Source organism: Vigna umbellata, chromosome 4 (genome assembly GCF_029865625.1).
Source record: "Vigna umbellata cultivar VRB3 chromosome 4, Vumbellata_1.0, whole genome shotgun sequence".
Taxonomy (NCBI): domain Eukaryota; kingdom Viridiplantae; phylum Streptophyta; class Magnoliopsida; order Fabales; family Fabaceae; genus Vigna; species Vigna umbellata.
The window spans coordinates 37173092-37191722 of NC_142168.1; the positions used below are offsets into that span (position 1 = coordinate 37173092).

Consider the following 18631-nt stretch of genomic DNA (forward strand, 5'->3'; position numbering starts at 1 on the left):
TAATTTCAGATTCCTCATTTAAATTACACACTTTATAGAATTCATATTAGACAACTCATACTATATAAACTCATTCATTTTCCAATTCATACGTATCAACCAGTACATACCATATTCATTAATGCATAACAGCGATCGTTCAGGCATACTCAAACAGCATACATCTCATACATTTGATTCCTATCATGCTTGCACAAAATCATCCAAGTATAAACTAAATTATTAAGCTTCCCTTACCTGGATAGCAGTGTACTCCCAAAAAGCAAGGTTTAGTTCGTCCTCTAACAGCGTTCTACCCTCAGGTTTCGCTCAACAACTTTCACTTAATCTAAAACACCAGAAATCATAAACAACTCAGACCTATAACCCATACATGCAACCAAACTAGGGTTCGCATGAAACCAAATGGACGAACGGTTAGCGACTAGAACTTACCAGTTCCGATCCCAATTCTGTTCGGTCCAGAATGACGTTCACGCTCCAGGAACGTTTCTACGGTTCTGAAACGTGATCGGAGAATAAGGTGATGAGTTACAGTAGAGAGAAGGTGAAGGTTTCTAGAGAGAAGGTAGAGAAAATGAAGAGTTGAGTTCTGAGGAAGAAGAAGAGTGCGTGTAGGTGAGAGAGAGAGTTTTTCAAAAACTCAGTTTTGTTAATTTCCACGCCCAAACGAACGAGCGTCTCCTCTGCTGACACCTGCACTCCCACTTCTGATTTCAGAAACTTCTAACGTGACACGTGGCGCTCGTGCATGCAGTGCAAAGTGCGTTTTTAATGCACTGGGCGTGGGGCGTGGGTGTATTTATGGAAGCTGACAGGTGACTCAGCAGTGTATTAATTGAGATTTAGACAAGATAATTATGGTTCAATTTTCTGAGGTCTCACATTTTAGATCATATTTATTCTTAAAAATAAAATAGTGATTATCTAATTTTATATGTTTAAATGTTTTTTTAATCTATCATATTCATTAATCATACAAAAATTTTTATTAACTTTTTACTAAAATTTCTTATTCCAAACAATTTTATAACCTATCTTCTATCTCCTCAAATTCATTTCCTTACTCTTTTTCCAATATCCAATTCAATCCAAACACTGTCTAAATGTAAATACAAAAACCATTATAAAATTGTAAAAACTAAATAGAGAAAAAAACTTATATTAAGTTAATATGTAGTATCTATCTCAAAAATTTTAAACGTACTCCTAGTTATCTTTTAAAACATAAAGTCATTATTTTTTTTTTCTAAAAAATTTCTGGTGAAAGACTGGTCGTAAAAATATATATTTTTGAATTCTTTTAGCACTTATAAAACTCTAAATATTGTAATTTAGTTTGATAATAAGTAGAGTAAAAGAATAATATATTTAAACTAACAATAAAAAAATAATTATCAAAATTAAATTATTACATTCATTAACTATTGAATGTACTAATTTAATAAGAAAGTAAATGTCACAACTAAATTAATATATTTTTATATATTAAGGGTAAAAAATTTTATGTTTTTAATATAGGTAGGTGATTAATTGTATGAAATACCAAAAGCTAATTTAACCCTATGTATTTGGTGTGTGGCAATTGCGAATTCAAATTCCCGCCAATGCCCCTTTTCTCTTTTATTTGATTTTCAAAATTCCAATCTCTGCTCTCTCCCATCTCCAACTTCCAAACCTTCCGCGCCGATGAACCCGCACGCCGAGTCCGCGCCTGACTCAGCCAAGCGCCGCCGCTCCGCGCGCCCTAGGCTTTTTATAAAGGAGATGATAATGCGCAACTTCAAGTCCTACGCCGGCGAGCAGCGCGTCGGTCCTTTTCACAAGGTTAGGGTTTCTCTTTCACTTCCCAGTCTTTTTTTTCTTCTCTTTCACTTTCACACTTCAATTTGCTTCGAATTCGCTTGCGATAATTTGATTGGTTCAATCTCACTTGCAAACTTTTGAATTGGCGTGTTTACATAATGTTTCTAGAAGTTCACGAGTCGTGGAATTAGAATGTTCTTTCTTCCTCGAACCTTTTTTAGTGTTTTTGTGCGTATTTTGATTTGCTCCGGTTTCACTTGCCAAACTTTTGAATTGCTTCGGTTTCACTTACGAACTTCAAATTTCGTTGGTTTCACCTCCAAACTTTGGATTCATTCGGTTTCTTGCGAACTTTGAATTGCATTAATTTCACTTGTGAACTTTTGAGTTGCTTTGGTTTTACTAGCATACCTTGATCCGCTTTGGTATCACTTGCGAACTTTTGACCTTCTGAATTGCTTAGGTTCAATTTGTGAACTTTTGTATTTCTTCGATTTCAGAGTTTCTCTGCAGTGGTGGGACCTAACGGGAGCGGAAAGAGCAATGTCATCGACGCAATGCTTTTTGTGTTCGGGAAGCGAGCAAAGCAGGTGTGTTCACAGATGTTCAAGATACTCACAATTTTTGGAATTAGAATGTTATTTCTTTCCTGTTCGATATGTTTATTGTTGGTATGCTTATTTTTTATTTGGAAACTGGTTTTGGTACTTGCAGATGCGGCTGAACAAAGTTTCGGAGCTGATACACAATTCTACTAATCACCAGAATTTGGATAGTGCGGGGGTTTCTGTTCATTTTCAAGAGATTTTAGATTTGGTAATTTCTACTTATTATCAACCTTGTTAGGCTTTATATATGTTTACAATAATATTAATCGGTAAAGTGACATGTTTTTTAGCTCTGCAATATGATATAATAGTATTCTGAAATTTTGATATTTAACTGAGTTGAAAAGTGTGGTCTGATCTATGTAGCAGATCTCACCTAGTGGATAACGACTTTTGTTTTTCCTTTTGAACATGACATATTCTGTTTAGCTCTCTGCCTTGCTTTCAATAATTGACTAATTGTGACTAAAAAGTGCCTCCTCGAAAATTTGAGAATACAGCTAATTGATTTGATGTTTCTTTTCTAAAACTACATGGCTGAGGATGTGTGTGGGCTTTTATTGTTTTGTTGATATGTTTATAACTAAGAAATAATTCCAAATTTTTTTTTAATCTCTGATTCCCGTTTTCAATAATTTCTGAAGTGATATTGAAAATTAAAAGCAAACTATAGGAACCAGCAATGACACCAAAGAGTTCCATATCCTGGCTATGTTTTTGATTGCTTTTTTCTATTTTTAACTTTCATTTATTTCCCAGTTATGACCTTTTTTTTTTTTAAGTTGATGTCTATGTTACAGTGACTAAAGAGTTTTCAAACTTGTTTTATTTTATGGAATCAGTCTGTTAAGAGAGCAAAATTTAAGTTTAATTCAATCTAACAAAATTGGTTTGGTAATATGAGTCAACTTAACTCAGTTTATCTTTTGGTGAGTAAAAAATTTTGTAACCGAATTCAACTCCAGGTTAGTGGGATTAGATGAATTGACTCACTTAAGGATGTTTTATTCCTTTTATTTATTTTATATATTTTTTACAGTACAACCAAAGTGGATTGACTTTACTCTTTTTATAATAGGACAATCAAAGTAATCACTGATTTCATCAAACATTACTATAAATATGATAGTTGAAAAATTAAAGTGTCAACTTACAAAATTTGACAAACAAAAGAAATTAAACATTCAAACGAATTAAATATTACTGGTCAATATTATAGTATTTAAAAATATCAAATTGTGAACCTACACAATAAGAAATAGTAAATAATTATAATAAAAAACATTTGGAAAATGTTAAAAAAATAATAAAAAATTGTTGTTGGTGAGTTTTGTGTCAACTCACTTTCAATTGGTCTCGAATCTATTTAACTCGTGTTAAGTGAGTTGGGTTCAATTTGATCCATATTAAAAAAAAACAATTTTTTTTAATTCAACTCACCACGAGTTTGAATTGGGTTGATGGAAATTCTTCAACTCACCCTCTCTTGCCAAACATTGGACATTTTGAGTGTGGGACTAGAGGGTGACACAATGTCCAACAAACTTCACTAGGATATGTTCTCAATGACTCTAACACCATCTTAAGAAAATGGAATATAAGTTTAATTCAATCTTATAAAATTGATTTGGTAAGGTGATACGATAAACCCTAAGATGGTATTAGAATTATTCAGAGCAGTCTAGTTTGTTAGGTTTAGTGTTATCCGCTATTGGATCCCCAACCCGATTGCATGCTCGGAATGTCCAATCCTTGTCATGAAGGGAGTGTTTTGAAGAGTTCACGTTGACTAAAGATAATGTCAAATTATGTTATACAAGTGAAGTGTAAATCTCATTTTGTAAGCTAGTTTTGTGAGATTGAGTTAAATTTGAATTTGAATTTCTTACTATAGCCATTTCTTATTTCTATATTTTCTTAACGAAAGTAAAAACTAAAAGTATCAATGGTTGCAGGAAGATGGAACATATGAGGCTGTTCCAGGAAGTGATTTTGTGATTACCAGGGTAGCTTTCCGGGACAACTCTTCTAAGTATTACATTAATGATCGCACAAGTAACTTTACGGAAGTTACTAAGAAACTAAAAGGGAAAGGTGTTGACCTTGACAATAACAGGTTTCTAATCCTTCAGGTCTGTTATTGGTTAAATGGTGATTTTAAGATTTTCTGGAAATCTTTCTATTCTGTCCACCTCTTTTGATGTTTGATCTGCTTCTTATCAGGGCGAAGTTGAGCAGATTTCACTTATGAAACCAAAAGCTCAAGGACCTCATGATGAAGGTTTTCTAGAATACTTGGAGGATATAATTGGAACCAACAAATATGTGGAAAAGATTGATGAATCACATAAACTGTTAGCACTCTTTCCATAAGTCCTGAGCGAATCAGGCCATGCAACTCAATCAACATTATGAAATCATTTATACCTGTTTGCTGTAGCGGTCTAATTTTTTATTTTATTTTTTAAATTTGATCAAGTATTTAGAACATTCAATGATTTTTTTCTATTTTGAAAATAGCTTATAATAAAGTATTAAGATGGCTTTTGAAGAAAACACAGCAATTCTTCCCAACTTTGTTTATTTCAAATTTGTTGAAGACTTTCTCAGGAAGTTTTAATATGGATTGTTTAGGAAATTAGCCAATCTAAATGCACTCTTATTTTAGTATATCTTTCATTGTTCTTCCTATTTTATTCTTTTATAGTATACATGTTTTTGAGCTCATTGTTGTTGAAGTATTTGCTTTATTTCAATTTTAGAGTATCTAATTTTTGAAACAATTTTGAGATGTTTTAGGTTAGAATCCCTGAATGAGAAAAGATCTGGGGTGGTGCAAATGGTTAAGCTAGCTGAGAAAGAAAGAGACGGCTTGGAGGTATGTAAATTTATGGGTTTGTGTAAGCATTTTATATTGGTCCAACACTTAGCATTCTTATGCTGCAGGATGTGAAGAATGAAGCAGAAGCATACATGTTGAAGGAGTTGTCTCTGTTAAAATGGCAAGAGAAAGCCTCAAAGTTGGCTCTTGATGATACAAGTGGAAAAATGGATGAGTTGCAAGGGAATGTTGTCACTGTAGAGGAAAATCTCAAGGAAGAAAGGTAAATTTGGATTACATAGGGTAATTTAATTGTTTCTTTATTGTTGAACTTGTATTCTTGTCTCATGAAGGACTTCGTGATATCATATTCCAGGGATAAAATCCAAGAAAGTAAACAAACTCTCAAAGAGCTTGAAACTAAGCACAACAACTATATGAAAAGACAAGAGGTTTGGATGACATGGGTTTTGTAATTGAATCAGTTTTCATAGTTATATTGCTGTGCATTTATTCTTAATAATAAGCTTTTGAGGTGGTAATCTTGCCATTATTAACTTTTTTCATTTTCAGGAGTTAGACAATGATATGAGGAAGTGCAAGGAAGAGTTCAAGGAGTTTGAAAGGCAGGATGTCAAGTATCGGGAAGATTTTAAACACGTAGGTCAGAAGATCAAAAAGCTAGAGGATAAAGTAGAAAAGGTAGAGGGAAGTCATAGTTCATTGCTATTGAAACTATGTGTTCACGAGTCATCTAATTCTTTTGTTTCTACTTTGTATGTCAGGATTCATCCAAAATTGAAGCCCTTATAAAAGAGGGTGAGGAATCAACTGATTTGATACCAAAACTTGAGGACAATATTCCAAGACTGCAAAAGTTGTTGCTTGATGAGGAGAAGATCTTGGATGAAATCACAGAGAGTTCTAAAGGTGGACTTTTATCATTTTTATTAATATATTTTCAATATATTAGAAAGTGCTTTTAACGAAATTTGCTTTGCTGAAGTGGTGATGGATCTCCAACTCCAATAACTATACTTTAGTCAGCCTCCTTAAAACATTTTTTGATTCTTAAGCATACTTTGCAAGTTGGTACATTTTATTTTTCATTCTATTTTAACATTAAAAAGTTAATTTTAGTCAGTTTCCTTATTCTAATGCCTAAGAGATAGTCATGGCTGTCTTCTGCCTCTTGAGATTATGAAACACCGTTAGAGTGAACACACATATTCTATTTGAATAGATTTCAAATTATACCTTGCTATTTTTGTTGGAGTAAGCTGCATATAGTTATCCCGCGAGGTCTATATTATTTCTAGTTATTGTCTGGAACACATCATACTGACTTTCAGTGTTATTTGTTGTGGAGGCTGGTATTTATATTTTATTTATTATATACCTCTGTACACAAACGGAACTGATATCCCATTTTGAATAGAGGGTTTTTAGCTACTTTGTCGTATGTAATTCTTTTTTATCTTTTGTGTCCCTGCCATTGGTTGGTGAGCAGTTGAAACTGAGACGTACCGCTCTGAGCTTGCTCAAGTTCGTTCTGAGCTTGAACCTTGGGAGAAAGATTTGATTGAGCACAAGGGAAAACTTGAAGTTGCATGTACAGAAAGTAAGCTTCTGAATGAAAAGGTGAGAAGGACATCTCTTACGTTTTAAGTGCTATTGCTCCCAGTCTCAGCTTTAAAGATAGTAATTTATTCTTTTCTCTTAATCATTCGTATATATTTTTTGAAAAATCATGGTAAATCCGTATATGTTACTGTAATTAATTATGGTGATTGTATAAGGAAACTCTCTAACGAGCTTTGCCTCTATCATTTACTTACAATTTTCTGCGACCATATAATTTGAAGGGTCTTTGTGATTAGATAAAATGTGAAGGACTGGACAGAACCGTTATTGTTCTGTTTGATTTTGAAAGAGGTCATGGAACTACATGAAAAGGGATGAAGAACAAGACAAAAATAAAGAATTTTATTACATAGTAAACTAAAGATCAACATTTGTCTAATGGGAAATGTAGAAAACAGTCCGAATGCTCTACCTACTTTGGTGTTCAATCACTGTTCTAACTCTTAGAAAGTTGATTGAAGTCCAATTCAATTTTACAAATTTAGCTTGCAAGGTAAAATTTGCACTTATATAGTATAATTTGGTCATATCTCTAGTTGATATGAAACTTTCAATTCAAGACACTCTCTTATGTTGAGGACTAGATGTTTATGGGTGGTTTGATAGCAAGTAACATGATAGGCTCAATAAGCTTTGCTAAAATAGACTCTAATGCCCTCTTGGAAAGTAGATTAAGGTCTAATTTAACCTCACAAAATTTACTTTTAGGACTAAGTTTTTATCCATTTATATGTTGTAATTTGGCTATATTTTCAGTCAATACGAGATCTCTAATACTGATCATCAAAGCATGTCAACTATACTCACTCCCCCAATCATTGCCATCACAACAACTACCATTGACCCTGGTACTACCTTCGTGCTTGTTACTGTCTGTCCCAGCTTTTGCAGTCACTACTACCATTATTGTCACAATGAGTAACACATGGGGTTTGATGTTCATTTCGTATTTTTACTAGTCTTCTGGCATATTAAACACTATGTCACAAAATTATTTGCGTTTTCCATCAACTACCAATCAGCAGACTAAACAAAGAGTTGTACTGTGGTTTAGTTATTCTAATGTGAACGTAAGAAACTGAACATGGACGCAAATTGATTCTTTCTCCACATGTAAACTTTTATTTTTTGTTTTCATCATGCTTGTGAACTTATTCCGTAGCTATTTCGATTTAAAAGCTTATGCTTGCCCTGTACTTTAAATAAAATGGCCCTCTCTGCACATGAATGCTCATGATTCATGGAGTGTGCACTTATTTATTTATATTGAATTTGAATTATGGTACATTTGTGGGAGCAGTCCCTTTATGTTTTCTTGTTGTTGGATGTTTAATAAAAGACTATTAATTTAATTGGCAGCATGAACGTGCTTCTCAAGCTTTTAGAGATGCTCAAAAACAGATGGAAAACATATCAGAAACAATTAAATCAAAGACTGCCAGCCTTTCTCAAATCAAGAGGGATATAGAAAAGAGCAAGCGTGATGCTGCAGAAGCTCACAGAATGGAAGAAGTTAGCAAATTTTCTTTCTTATCCTTAATTCTATGTTTCTTTTTTGAGGCTTGGGGTGATGTGGTTGCTTCTTTTAAAGGAATGTATCAAAGAACAAGATGAACTGATTCCTCTTGAGCAAAGTGCTAGACAAAAGGTCGCCGAATTGAAGTCTGTTCTAGATTCTGAAAAGAGTCAGGGATCAGTTTTGAAAGCAATCCTGAAAGCTAAGGAAACAAAACAAATAGAAGGAATTTATGGCCGCATGGGTGATTTAGGTGCTATTGATGGTGAGGTTCTCCAATAACACTTTTAGCTTCATGAAGTTCCATGCCTTCCAAATTATGACACTTGAATGTTGCAAAATTTTCGGAATGTGATTTTGGATGCTCTTGTTTGTATCTAAGATTAAAATTTATGTTCAAACTCAGCACAACAGAACATTCAAAAGAAAAACATATCTTATTCTACATGACAAAAATAAATAGGTTTGGTAGGCTTGACTAAAAGCTTATGATTTTTGAAGTTTTGAACTGCTAGTTAAAGGCTAGGCTTGTACTTTGCCAATTCGTTATTTGGTTCTTGTTTGAGATTAACTAAGCTCATGATGGGAACTGTAACATCCCATTTTAAGAGTATAAAACTACCAAAATGAAACATTACATAGATGTTAAAAGAACAACTAGGTAAAACAAACCTCCCTCAAAGAAGAGATCTACTTCTGTAGATCTATCCAACAACTCATCTGCTTCTCTCTCATCTCTAGCTGGAACAATTGAAAAGGTGAATCCCTAAGCTCACACCATTTGGTGATCATCGTAAAAGAGAAACAACATGCAAAGACAGACAACAGAAAAACAAAGGTAAGCTAGATTACAACAATTTATGATATATATATATATATATATTAACACGATGGTAACATTCACACAATAATCCTAGACATCAAACCAGACAACCACTTGTTATGCATGACGGATTAGTATGAATATGTAGCTATGGCAGTTCGTGCACTTATTGTGGTGAAATAGCTGGTCCACCCCAAGCTACTACACAAGGTTAGTTCGTTGTCACTCACCTTAGGCCAAGGTAAAGCCCCTATGCTAGGACCTCCTGCTATTCTCACGACATGCCTCACCCCTCTCTACTTGGGAATAGGTGACCATTAGAATGTCAGGATGAACTCCAAGACTGAGCTTCCCATATTCATACCTACAACACTTTAAACCACCACTAAGAAGTTCCTCCTTGGAACTCTCTTTCACACCTTTGAATCCATTGATATTAATTCACATTCACATAGTACACCAATACTTGAGACTATTTATCATGCATTAAAGAAATAGAAACACAATTACAAGTCATCAGAAATCACCCAATAACACAATTTATTCATGGCATCTTGATACTCATATTTAGATAAGAAAAATAGCTCTGAAACCCTCACCAACAGCTCTGGAAGAGTCCAAAACCCCCAAAATGACCTAAAGAACGTCCAAAACGGACATCCAGAATCCTGAAAACTCTCCAAAAATGTTGTTGTGCAGCCAAGTGCGCCCAGCGCCATGACAGTAGCAAAACCACTTCGAATTGGACCTTGGAGAACCTACCCTCAACTTCTAAAGACCTCTAGGACCCTCTAGAACTTGAGAAAACTTAGAGAATCCTACTGACCCTCAATTTGCACTTGAAAACTCACTTCTCACTCTACAAGCTTCCCAATTTCAATTTTATACCTTTAAACTTCCAAATCAATTTATAACCTGCTTAAACTAGTCCAAATATACTTATTAGCACTCTCTAAAACCTCAGATTTGTCCCAGTTACATTACTTCTCTTTTTCACCCCTCAAAGCCTCTAAAATGGGCTAAAATCTCAACCTATGAAGTCATTTACCATTTCCTAACAGATTTTACTGGTTTAAGCACTTAGAAAAGTCCCAATAAGTGTGATAACAACAGTGCAACACACTTACCTTAACATTTCACTACTCAACACCCTCTTTTTACACCAAAAACACTTGAAAACAGCCCCTCTATACCACTCTTTTTAATTCACACAGTTTTTAATCTTCTAACCCCCCTAACAAGTTTCAAATTACCTCATGACAGTAACATTACCAACCTATTTCTAAATTTCACTACCCAAACCCCCTCCTTTTAAGTTAAAAATCTAAGTAACTTGATTAATACTCTCACAACCACTTGAATTCTGTTTCAAACAAAAACATATCCTTATCACACACATTTAAAAGAGTATACAGCAGCAATCATATCATCATAGCAACTACAATAAAACCATATCAACAAAACACCAATTTAACAAACGTCAAATTTACCCAAACACACCAATTTTTACTAAAACGTTTAAAATTTATAGAATTACTAAATTTACTTTACAAACACAATTAAGACAAGGTCTAGCTTCCCTTACCTCAAAATAACATCTCAACCCATATAAGCATCCCGCCGGTTGCTTGAAACGTAAGAAATTCCTAAACGGACCTACGAGGCACTAAAATTGAAACGGACAGAGTTCTTAGAACTCTAAATTCACCAAAAGCAAGAAAAGAGAACTAAATGATACATGCATAACAGTTCTGTGCATGATCATTGACCGAAGCAAAGAGGATAGAAAAACGAGTAGAAACTTACTTGCTCTAAAACAAAAATTGATCGGTTGGATTTGTAGACCTTGACGTCGTGATTGTTTAGACACCTCTTGATCATCAAAGAGATGACTGAGGAGTTAGAACTCTTAGAAAGAAGGTAGAGAACTCTAGAAAAGTGGTTTTTAGAGAGATGATACGTTTTAAAATAATGAAACTCATTTATAACAAAAGTATTTATAATAAAATCGTTTAATATTAAAATAATCGAGTCTCATTATTTTTAAACTACCACCACTTCTAAAAATACCATTTTTTGGGGTTTTACAGGAACCAACCTCACATCTAAAACTTAAAAACCTATCTCAAAAATCATACTTGATAAGCGTGTGTAAATTAATAGAATATATTTATAATATGCCTGTAATTAATATTCAACATTCCAAATGCAAATCTCAGAATCAATATAAAACTTATTACTTGTCTCATGTTTTCTGAAGCATTCTTTCTAGTCTTGGGAGAATTAATATTTTTCTTGATGGTCTTGATCATAGCCATCAAGCAGGAATTAATTAACTGCAAAGTTAGTACTTAGTGTACAGTGGTCATTTATACAGCATTGAAGAAAGGATATGTGATTTCTTCTGTGTTTTTTATTAATAGTTAAGACAATCCTGATTTTCTTAGTATGATAAAGTAGTCATATTTTCTTTATGGAAACAGGGATCTGTGATTTCTTCTGAGTTTATTATTTGTTGGTAACATAATCCTAATTTTCTTAGTACACTGGTTTTGCTTTTAGATTGATATTACATTAGATCAATACTTTCAAATTTAATTTTATCATGTGGCATTCTACTTTGTTTGTAATCAATGAATGTCATTGGATTCACTTCTTATAAATTGTTGCAGCAAAATATGACGTTGCAATATCAACCGCATGTGCTGGACTTGATTATATTGTGGTGGAAACAACAAATGCAGCTCAAGCATGTGTTGAGTTGCTTCGGACAGAGAATCTTGGTGTTGCTACTTTCATGATATTGGTATTTTTTTTATATTGTTTAATTTGTTGTCTCTAAATGACTATTTAATATTTCAAAAGGCACAAATTAAATTTCTTCCCTTATACTTCTGGATTCTTGTGTATGTGTAGTCACGAATGGGTTAAGGGCATGCTTGGTATTGTGAAATGTTTTCCATTTCTATATTTTTTTTCACTAATGGTTACAAAAATTGATTACATTTTCACTCTTTCTTGGTTTTAAACATTTGTACAAGAAATGGTGAAACCCTCTATTAAGTTTCAACAAACAACCTGAGATTTTGGCATAGTTGGTCTTTAATTTTTAAATTACTTTGAGAAAACCAGGGCCAATATAATTTCCTTAATTCAATATAGTTTGCAAATGAATGTTAGAGTTATATCACTTATCTCTAACCATGATTGATGCTCTATTTGGTTCTGTAATGCTTTTTAAAAATGATTATTATACTTAAATCAGATATTCGATAAATGTATTTAGAATGCATTTTCTTTATTCAGGAGAAGCAAGTTGATCTTCTTCCAACGATGAAAAAGAAGGTAAGCACTCCAGATGGGGTTCCACGCCTTTTTGATTTAGTGAAAGTTCAAGATGAAAGAATGAAGCTTGCTTTCTATGCGGCACTAGGAAACACTGTGGTGGCTAAGGATCTTGACCAGGTCAGCTTGACTTTTGTAGGAGGATACTCCATTCTGATGTTAAATATCAAGGATTTGTTGTAAAATGATATATTTCAGATATGAAAATCATCATGTCCATGTTTAGAATTGTTTGATAAGCAAGTTTCTAGATGTGGTTTTGTACTTTCAACGTTTATAACATTGTGCTTACTATTTGGTCTGTTTAAGAAATAAAGACATACTAATAGGATTACTAGGCTTAACTTATGTACCTTTTGGTTGCAATATGTAATTGTAGTTTTGTTGCACTTGCAATTTTTCTTGTCAGTAGAGTTAAACGGTTAAATAGTAACATTTTCTTATACTGTAAAATTTAGGCTACACGTATAGCATATGGTGGAAATAATGAGTTTCGTCGGGTTGTCACCCTTGATGGTGCACTCTTTGAAAAATCTGGAACAATGAGTGGTGGGGGTGGTAAGCCCCGTGGTGGAAAGATGGGGACATCCATTCGAGCTACAAGTGTTTCTGTAGAAAGTGTTGGAAATGCAGAGAAGGAATTGTTTGAGTTGACTGCTAAATTGAATGACATTCGCCAAAAAATTGTGGCTGCTGTGCAACGTTACCAGGCCTCAGAAAAAGCTGTTGCTGCTTTTGAAATGGAGTTAGCTAAAAGTCAGAAGGAGGTAATGCACTATTTCTGAGCCTGAGAAAAGTAAATTGTAATTTTCTTAAAGTTGTTGATGCAGGCATTGAGACTTTTTCCTCTTCCTCTACAGGTTGACAGTTTAAGTTCACAATTTAATTATATTGAAAAACAACTTGATTCCCTTGAGGCAGCATCAATGCCACAGGAAGATGAGCTTGAGAGATTGGAAGAGCTGAAGAAAATTGTTTCTGCCGAAGAAAAGGAGATTAAAAGACTAACTAATGGATCTAAACAATTGAAGGAAAAGGTTGGCTCGAAATTCGTTCTTTTAATTCCTTTACAAATTGAGGGTTGCCTGACAGGTCTTGCATTTATTTTTATTTCTAAATAAAGGTGGATAAATGTTGAAAATAAAGGTCATATTTGTATTTAACTTTGATAGTTTAATAAATGTTTGGCAATTCCAGGCTTTGGAGCTCCAGAGAAACTTAGAAAATGTTGGGGGTGAAAAATTAAAATCTCAGAAGTCAAAGGTCCAGAAAATTCAGTCTGTAAGCATCTCTTATATCAAGAACCTTCAACTATATTTGATACGGGGGATTGTTTATGTACTAATGATCCCTTTTTACTAGGATATTGATAAGAATAGTTCAGAAATAAACCGCCTCAAGGTCCTAATAGAGACGGGACAAAAGATGGTGAAAAAATTGACTAAAGGAATTGAAGATTCAAAGAAGGAGAAAGATAGGCTTACTGAACAAAAGCAGAAGTTAACTGGAGCCTTTGCAGAAATAGAACAGAAAGCTTTTGCAGTTCAAGAGAATTATAAAAAGACCCAAGAGGTTATTAATAGCCTTGTTTTGGATTTTGTAAAAATTTTGCCTTAGTAAACGATACACGTTAAAAATGTATAGTGCAATGCATCTTTTGAAACTTATAACATATACATATTGGTTGTGTAGGGTCATGGCTAATTTATTTTTACCGTGCAGATAATTGACAAACATATGACTGTCTTGGAGGAAGCACAATCCAAGTACAACAAGATGAAAAAAAAGATGGATGAATTGCGTGCATCTGAGGTACTAGTTTGTTCATTTTTCACATTGCAACAAACTTGAAGTTTTCTCATTACAGTTATTATTTTTCAGGTTGATGCTGATTTTAAATTAAAGGACATGAAGAAAGCATACAAAGAATTAGAAATGAAGGGGAAAGGTTACAAGAAAAGACTAGATGAGTTGCAAACTGCTATTCACAAACATCTCGAACAGTACGTTATGAGATAACTCTTTTGGAATACATGGTTTATCATTCTGAAGTTCTTATAAGATTGTAAATGGTATGCAGAATACATGCTGACTTAGTGGATCAAGAAAAACTGGAGGCTACATTGACCGATGAACATCTTAATGCTGATTGTGACCTAAAAAAAGCCTGTGAAATGGTTGCTCTGTTTGAAGCACAACTGAAGGAGATGAATCCTAATCTTGATTCAATTTCAGAGTATGAATTTTTCTAATTTGTTGCTCGGTTTATCTTTACTTTTTCTGATGTTGTATTAATGAAGATTTACAATTTCTTACTATCATCAGATATCGAAAGAAGGTATCTTTATACAATGGGCGAGTTGAAGAACTTAATTCAGTCACTCAGGAGCGGGATGACATAAAGAAGCAGTATGATGAATTGAGAAAAAAGAGGTGTGCATGATAAATATATATATATATATATATATATATATATATATATATATATATATATATATGTATGTATGTATGTATGTATGTGTGTGTATGTATGTGTGTGTGTGTTTAATTTATTTTATGCCTTGCGTTTACGTTAGTTGACTGTGTTATGACAGATTGGACGAGTTTATGGAAGGATTTAATGCCATATCTTTAAAGTTGAAGGAAATGTATCAGGTTTGGAGTTTTATCTCTCTTTGAATGCTCACTTTCGTTGCCACAAACACGTGAAATTGTTCTCCTCCAGATTTATTTGTGATATTTTAATTCCTTATGGATTTTGTCACCTCTCTTAGGACTTTCAGACCAGCGTGTTGGCAACTTGGTGTGACTATGATGCCAAGTTATCTGTAAAATTTGCATTACTGCTTATAAAATGATGTTAAATTGAACCAACAATTTATTTTTTAAAATTTTAAGGGGTTAATCTAATGTAGAGTCTACACATGTATTAGTTGCATAAATTGATATAATGCTCTTAGTTATTTTTCTTGAGAGTGCAAGTTTCAATATTAATCACAAAACTGGTAGTTTGTGGCAGCAGGAATAAACATTTGCTCGAATCTAGTGGTAATGAAATGAGCTCACCATATAATTAGTAAAAATAATTGAAAAGGACCGCTATTCTTAAAATGGTTCCAACTTTACCATGTGAACTATCCATTTTTATGTTGCCTTCGGAAGACATGCCACTTCTAAATTATACCGTCTCCATTTCCTGAAATCATTGTTAAGAAGCTCTCACAACAATGTTATATCATTCTCAGGAACTTATTACCCAGTAGTTACCATTCCTGTTGTGCCATTTTTACATGGTGTCTTGCATTGCGTATTTTTTTTTTCTTCAATGCCCAGTTTTTGTGATACTGACATAATTTTGTAATTATAATCGGAATTCATGGTTTGTGTAACTCGTTAAAAGTTGAGATTTGGTTAATGTCAAACGCTATATATATATATATATATATATATATATATATATATATATATATATATATATATATATATATATATATAAGGAATAACAAAAATAAGCAATACTGATTTCTCTATTTCCTTAATATTGATAATGAGAACTAAAACAAAATTAAGGTAACATTTTTTAAAACTATTTTGAGGAGACAGGAAAACGAAAACAAAAAAGTTTTCTCACTCCTGGTGGCTCCAAATTTAAAGCTGTTATGTTTCCTAGACTTATGATTATGGCATGTGTAACCACTTTTATCATTTGCAGATGATTACTCTTGGAGGTGATGCAGAACTCGAGCTTGTGGATTCTTTGGATCCATTCTCTGAAGGAGTTGTTTTCAGCGTAAGACCACCAAAGAAAAGCTGGAAAAATATTGCAAATTTATCGGGTGGTGAAAAGGTTATCTCTGCTTCTTGTCTGCATTTTCCTTTGGTTTGGTCTCGGTTGTTGCATTGCAAAGTTCTATGTACAAACTAGAATTCTATTTTTTGGGTTGAACTTACATGAGAAATTGAGCATTATGCTTCCTATGCATAATATCATTTTCTTAGGCATGCAGAAAACGTTAAAATGCGTTCATGGAGACCATGATCTTTTTTCCTTTCTATATACTTTTTCTATTTCTTTTGCAGACTCTTAGCTCGTTGGCTCTTGTATTCGCACTTCATCATTACAAGCCTACCCCGCTTTACGTAATGGATGAGATTGATGCTGCCCTGGGTACTTACATTAACTTTACACCTGAATTCTTTCATTGTAAATGCTATATGCAATACATTAAACTCCTTTTTACTATATGGCTTGACAGACTTCAAGAATGTTTCTATAGTTGGGCATTATGTGAAAGACAGAACCAAAGATGCTCAATTCATAATCATTAGGTATGTCCTTTTACCCGGATTATCATTAGTAAATTACATGAGAAATGATAGTAATGATCTCATTTGAGCATACTTATTAAGACCTAATTACATTTTTTTGTCATAAATTGTGTAATTTAGTTTTGTATTTTCTAATGGTACCAATTATATTTTCTAGATAATGTAACTGAATTTTTTAATCTTTTAAACACATCTCTCAACTCAAGAAAAAACTGAATTCGTAAAATTATGATATCAAGAAACATTGATGTAATTGAAACTTGAGAACTAAAATTATTCACATTCTTGACATAAATGGAATGAGAGATTAAGATTAGACTATTATTACATTTGAGGGATTAAAAGTTCAAATAAGTCATTTAATATTTGTTGAAGATTTTTAAAACTAATTTCTTAAATTTCAGTTGTGATTTGTAATTTTTAATAAATTAACTAGTAATAGTGTTCTACTATTCATACTGTGTAATATTTCTAATACTTGCAATGGTGTATGATTATGCCTCGTGTAGTCTTAGGAACAACATGTTTGAATTGGCTGATCGACTTGTTGGGATATACAAAACTGATAATTGCACAAAGAGCATTACTATCAATCCGGGAAGTTTTGTGGTTTGTGAAAAGGCTGCTTGATGGAATTGTCAACGTTTTGTTGATGATATTTTGAAAAATGCTTCCATAATTAGTCTCTTGACCAGGTTGATCTTGCATGTAATCCTAAATGTTACTAATTTATTTGTCTTTTATGTTGTATATAAAATTATGGCATGTCTGACTTTTCATTGTACCATAGATTAGGGGGAATGAAATCTATGTAAATAATTAATACACTTGTTTCTTTGTGACAGGAATAGTTTAAGAAGTTTTTAATTTAGATTAATTTGTTTCAGAAAATGATTTTATATTTTAAACCAATTGTAAGAAAGAATAATATTAGTTCAAAATTTGTTTGATATTCATTGAAACTTTGGTTTAGTTTAATTATATATTTAGGCCAAAATGGTCAGTTTTTATAATTAAATTAAGTTTTAATATAAACTCATTTGTTAATAAACTTGATGTTAGAATTGTCTACATTTAAAGTAATGCAATTCGTCAGATTTGTATTCTAAATCAATATTCTTTAACATAAGATATTTTATAAATAAAAATGTTTTTATGTGCACCGTTTTTTTTTTTCTCTTTTCTTCTGTCATTGGTTTCAACAACGTACTTGCTTTAATTTTAGCTAATTGTTTTATAAACCAAAAAGCTGATTTGACTCAAACAAGATACCTTAACAGTAGGAAACTGCACCTATTAAAAAATGTAGATTCTGCAGCTCAATGACAAGAACTATTTTCACAACACAACATATATAATGCATGTTACATATACAATGCATGTTCGTTATTTATAAACCACAATTCCTTAAAATGAGTTTTCAATCAGCATGTTTGCAGTGCTAAAAAGTTAAGTCAGAAAGAAACCTTTCGCATTTCATTTCACCATACCTCGGTTTTTTTGGTGTTGAAGGTAATTTCAATGTCATTCTCTACTAATTAATCACGAATTTTACCGTAATTATTGGTCTAACATGAAATTCGAATATATACTTTTATACGGACTATTTTTAGACAAACTAACCAAAGGGACAAAGCACCAAATCCGTTCCTTAAATTTAAATGTTAGTACATGACATCTTTAATACATTTTTGCACTCTATATATTAATACATAATTCGACAATAATAATTTAATAAA

General features: G+C 32.8%; 1 protein-coding gene across 1 annotated transcript; it reads left to right on the forward strand.

Annotated features, from left to right (window-relative positions):
- The first annotated feature begins 1609 nt into the window (after positions 1-1609).
- Positions 1610-17769, forward strand: SMC3 (structural maintenance of chromosome 3). Its single transcript, XM_047306456.2, has 28 exons — positions 1610-1827; positions 2307-2396; positions 2521-2622; positions 4370-4546; positions 4638-4768; positions 5214-5292; positions 5361-5518; positions 5612-5687; positions 5809-5937; positions 6021-6165; positions 6746-6876; positions 8239-8391; positions 8471-8660; positions 11891-12024; positions 12525-12683; positions 13022-13330; positions 13424-13600; positions 13761-13844; positions 13926-14135; positions 14286-14375; positions 14445-14566; positions 14644-14799; positions 14889-14996; positions 15158-15218; positions 16276-16410; positions 16644-16731; positions 16820-16892; positions 17402-17769. Exons 1-28 carry the CDS (start codon positions 1690-1692, stop codon positions 17520-17522), a joined length of 3726 nt encoding a protein of 1241 aa, XP_047162412.1. The 5' UTR covers positions 1610-1689; the 3' UTR covers positions 17523-17769.
- The last annotated feature ends 862 nt before the right edge of the window (positions 17770-18631 follow it).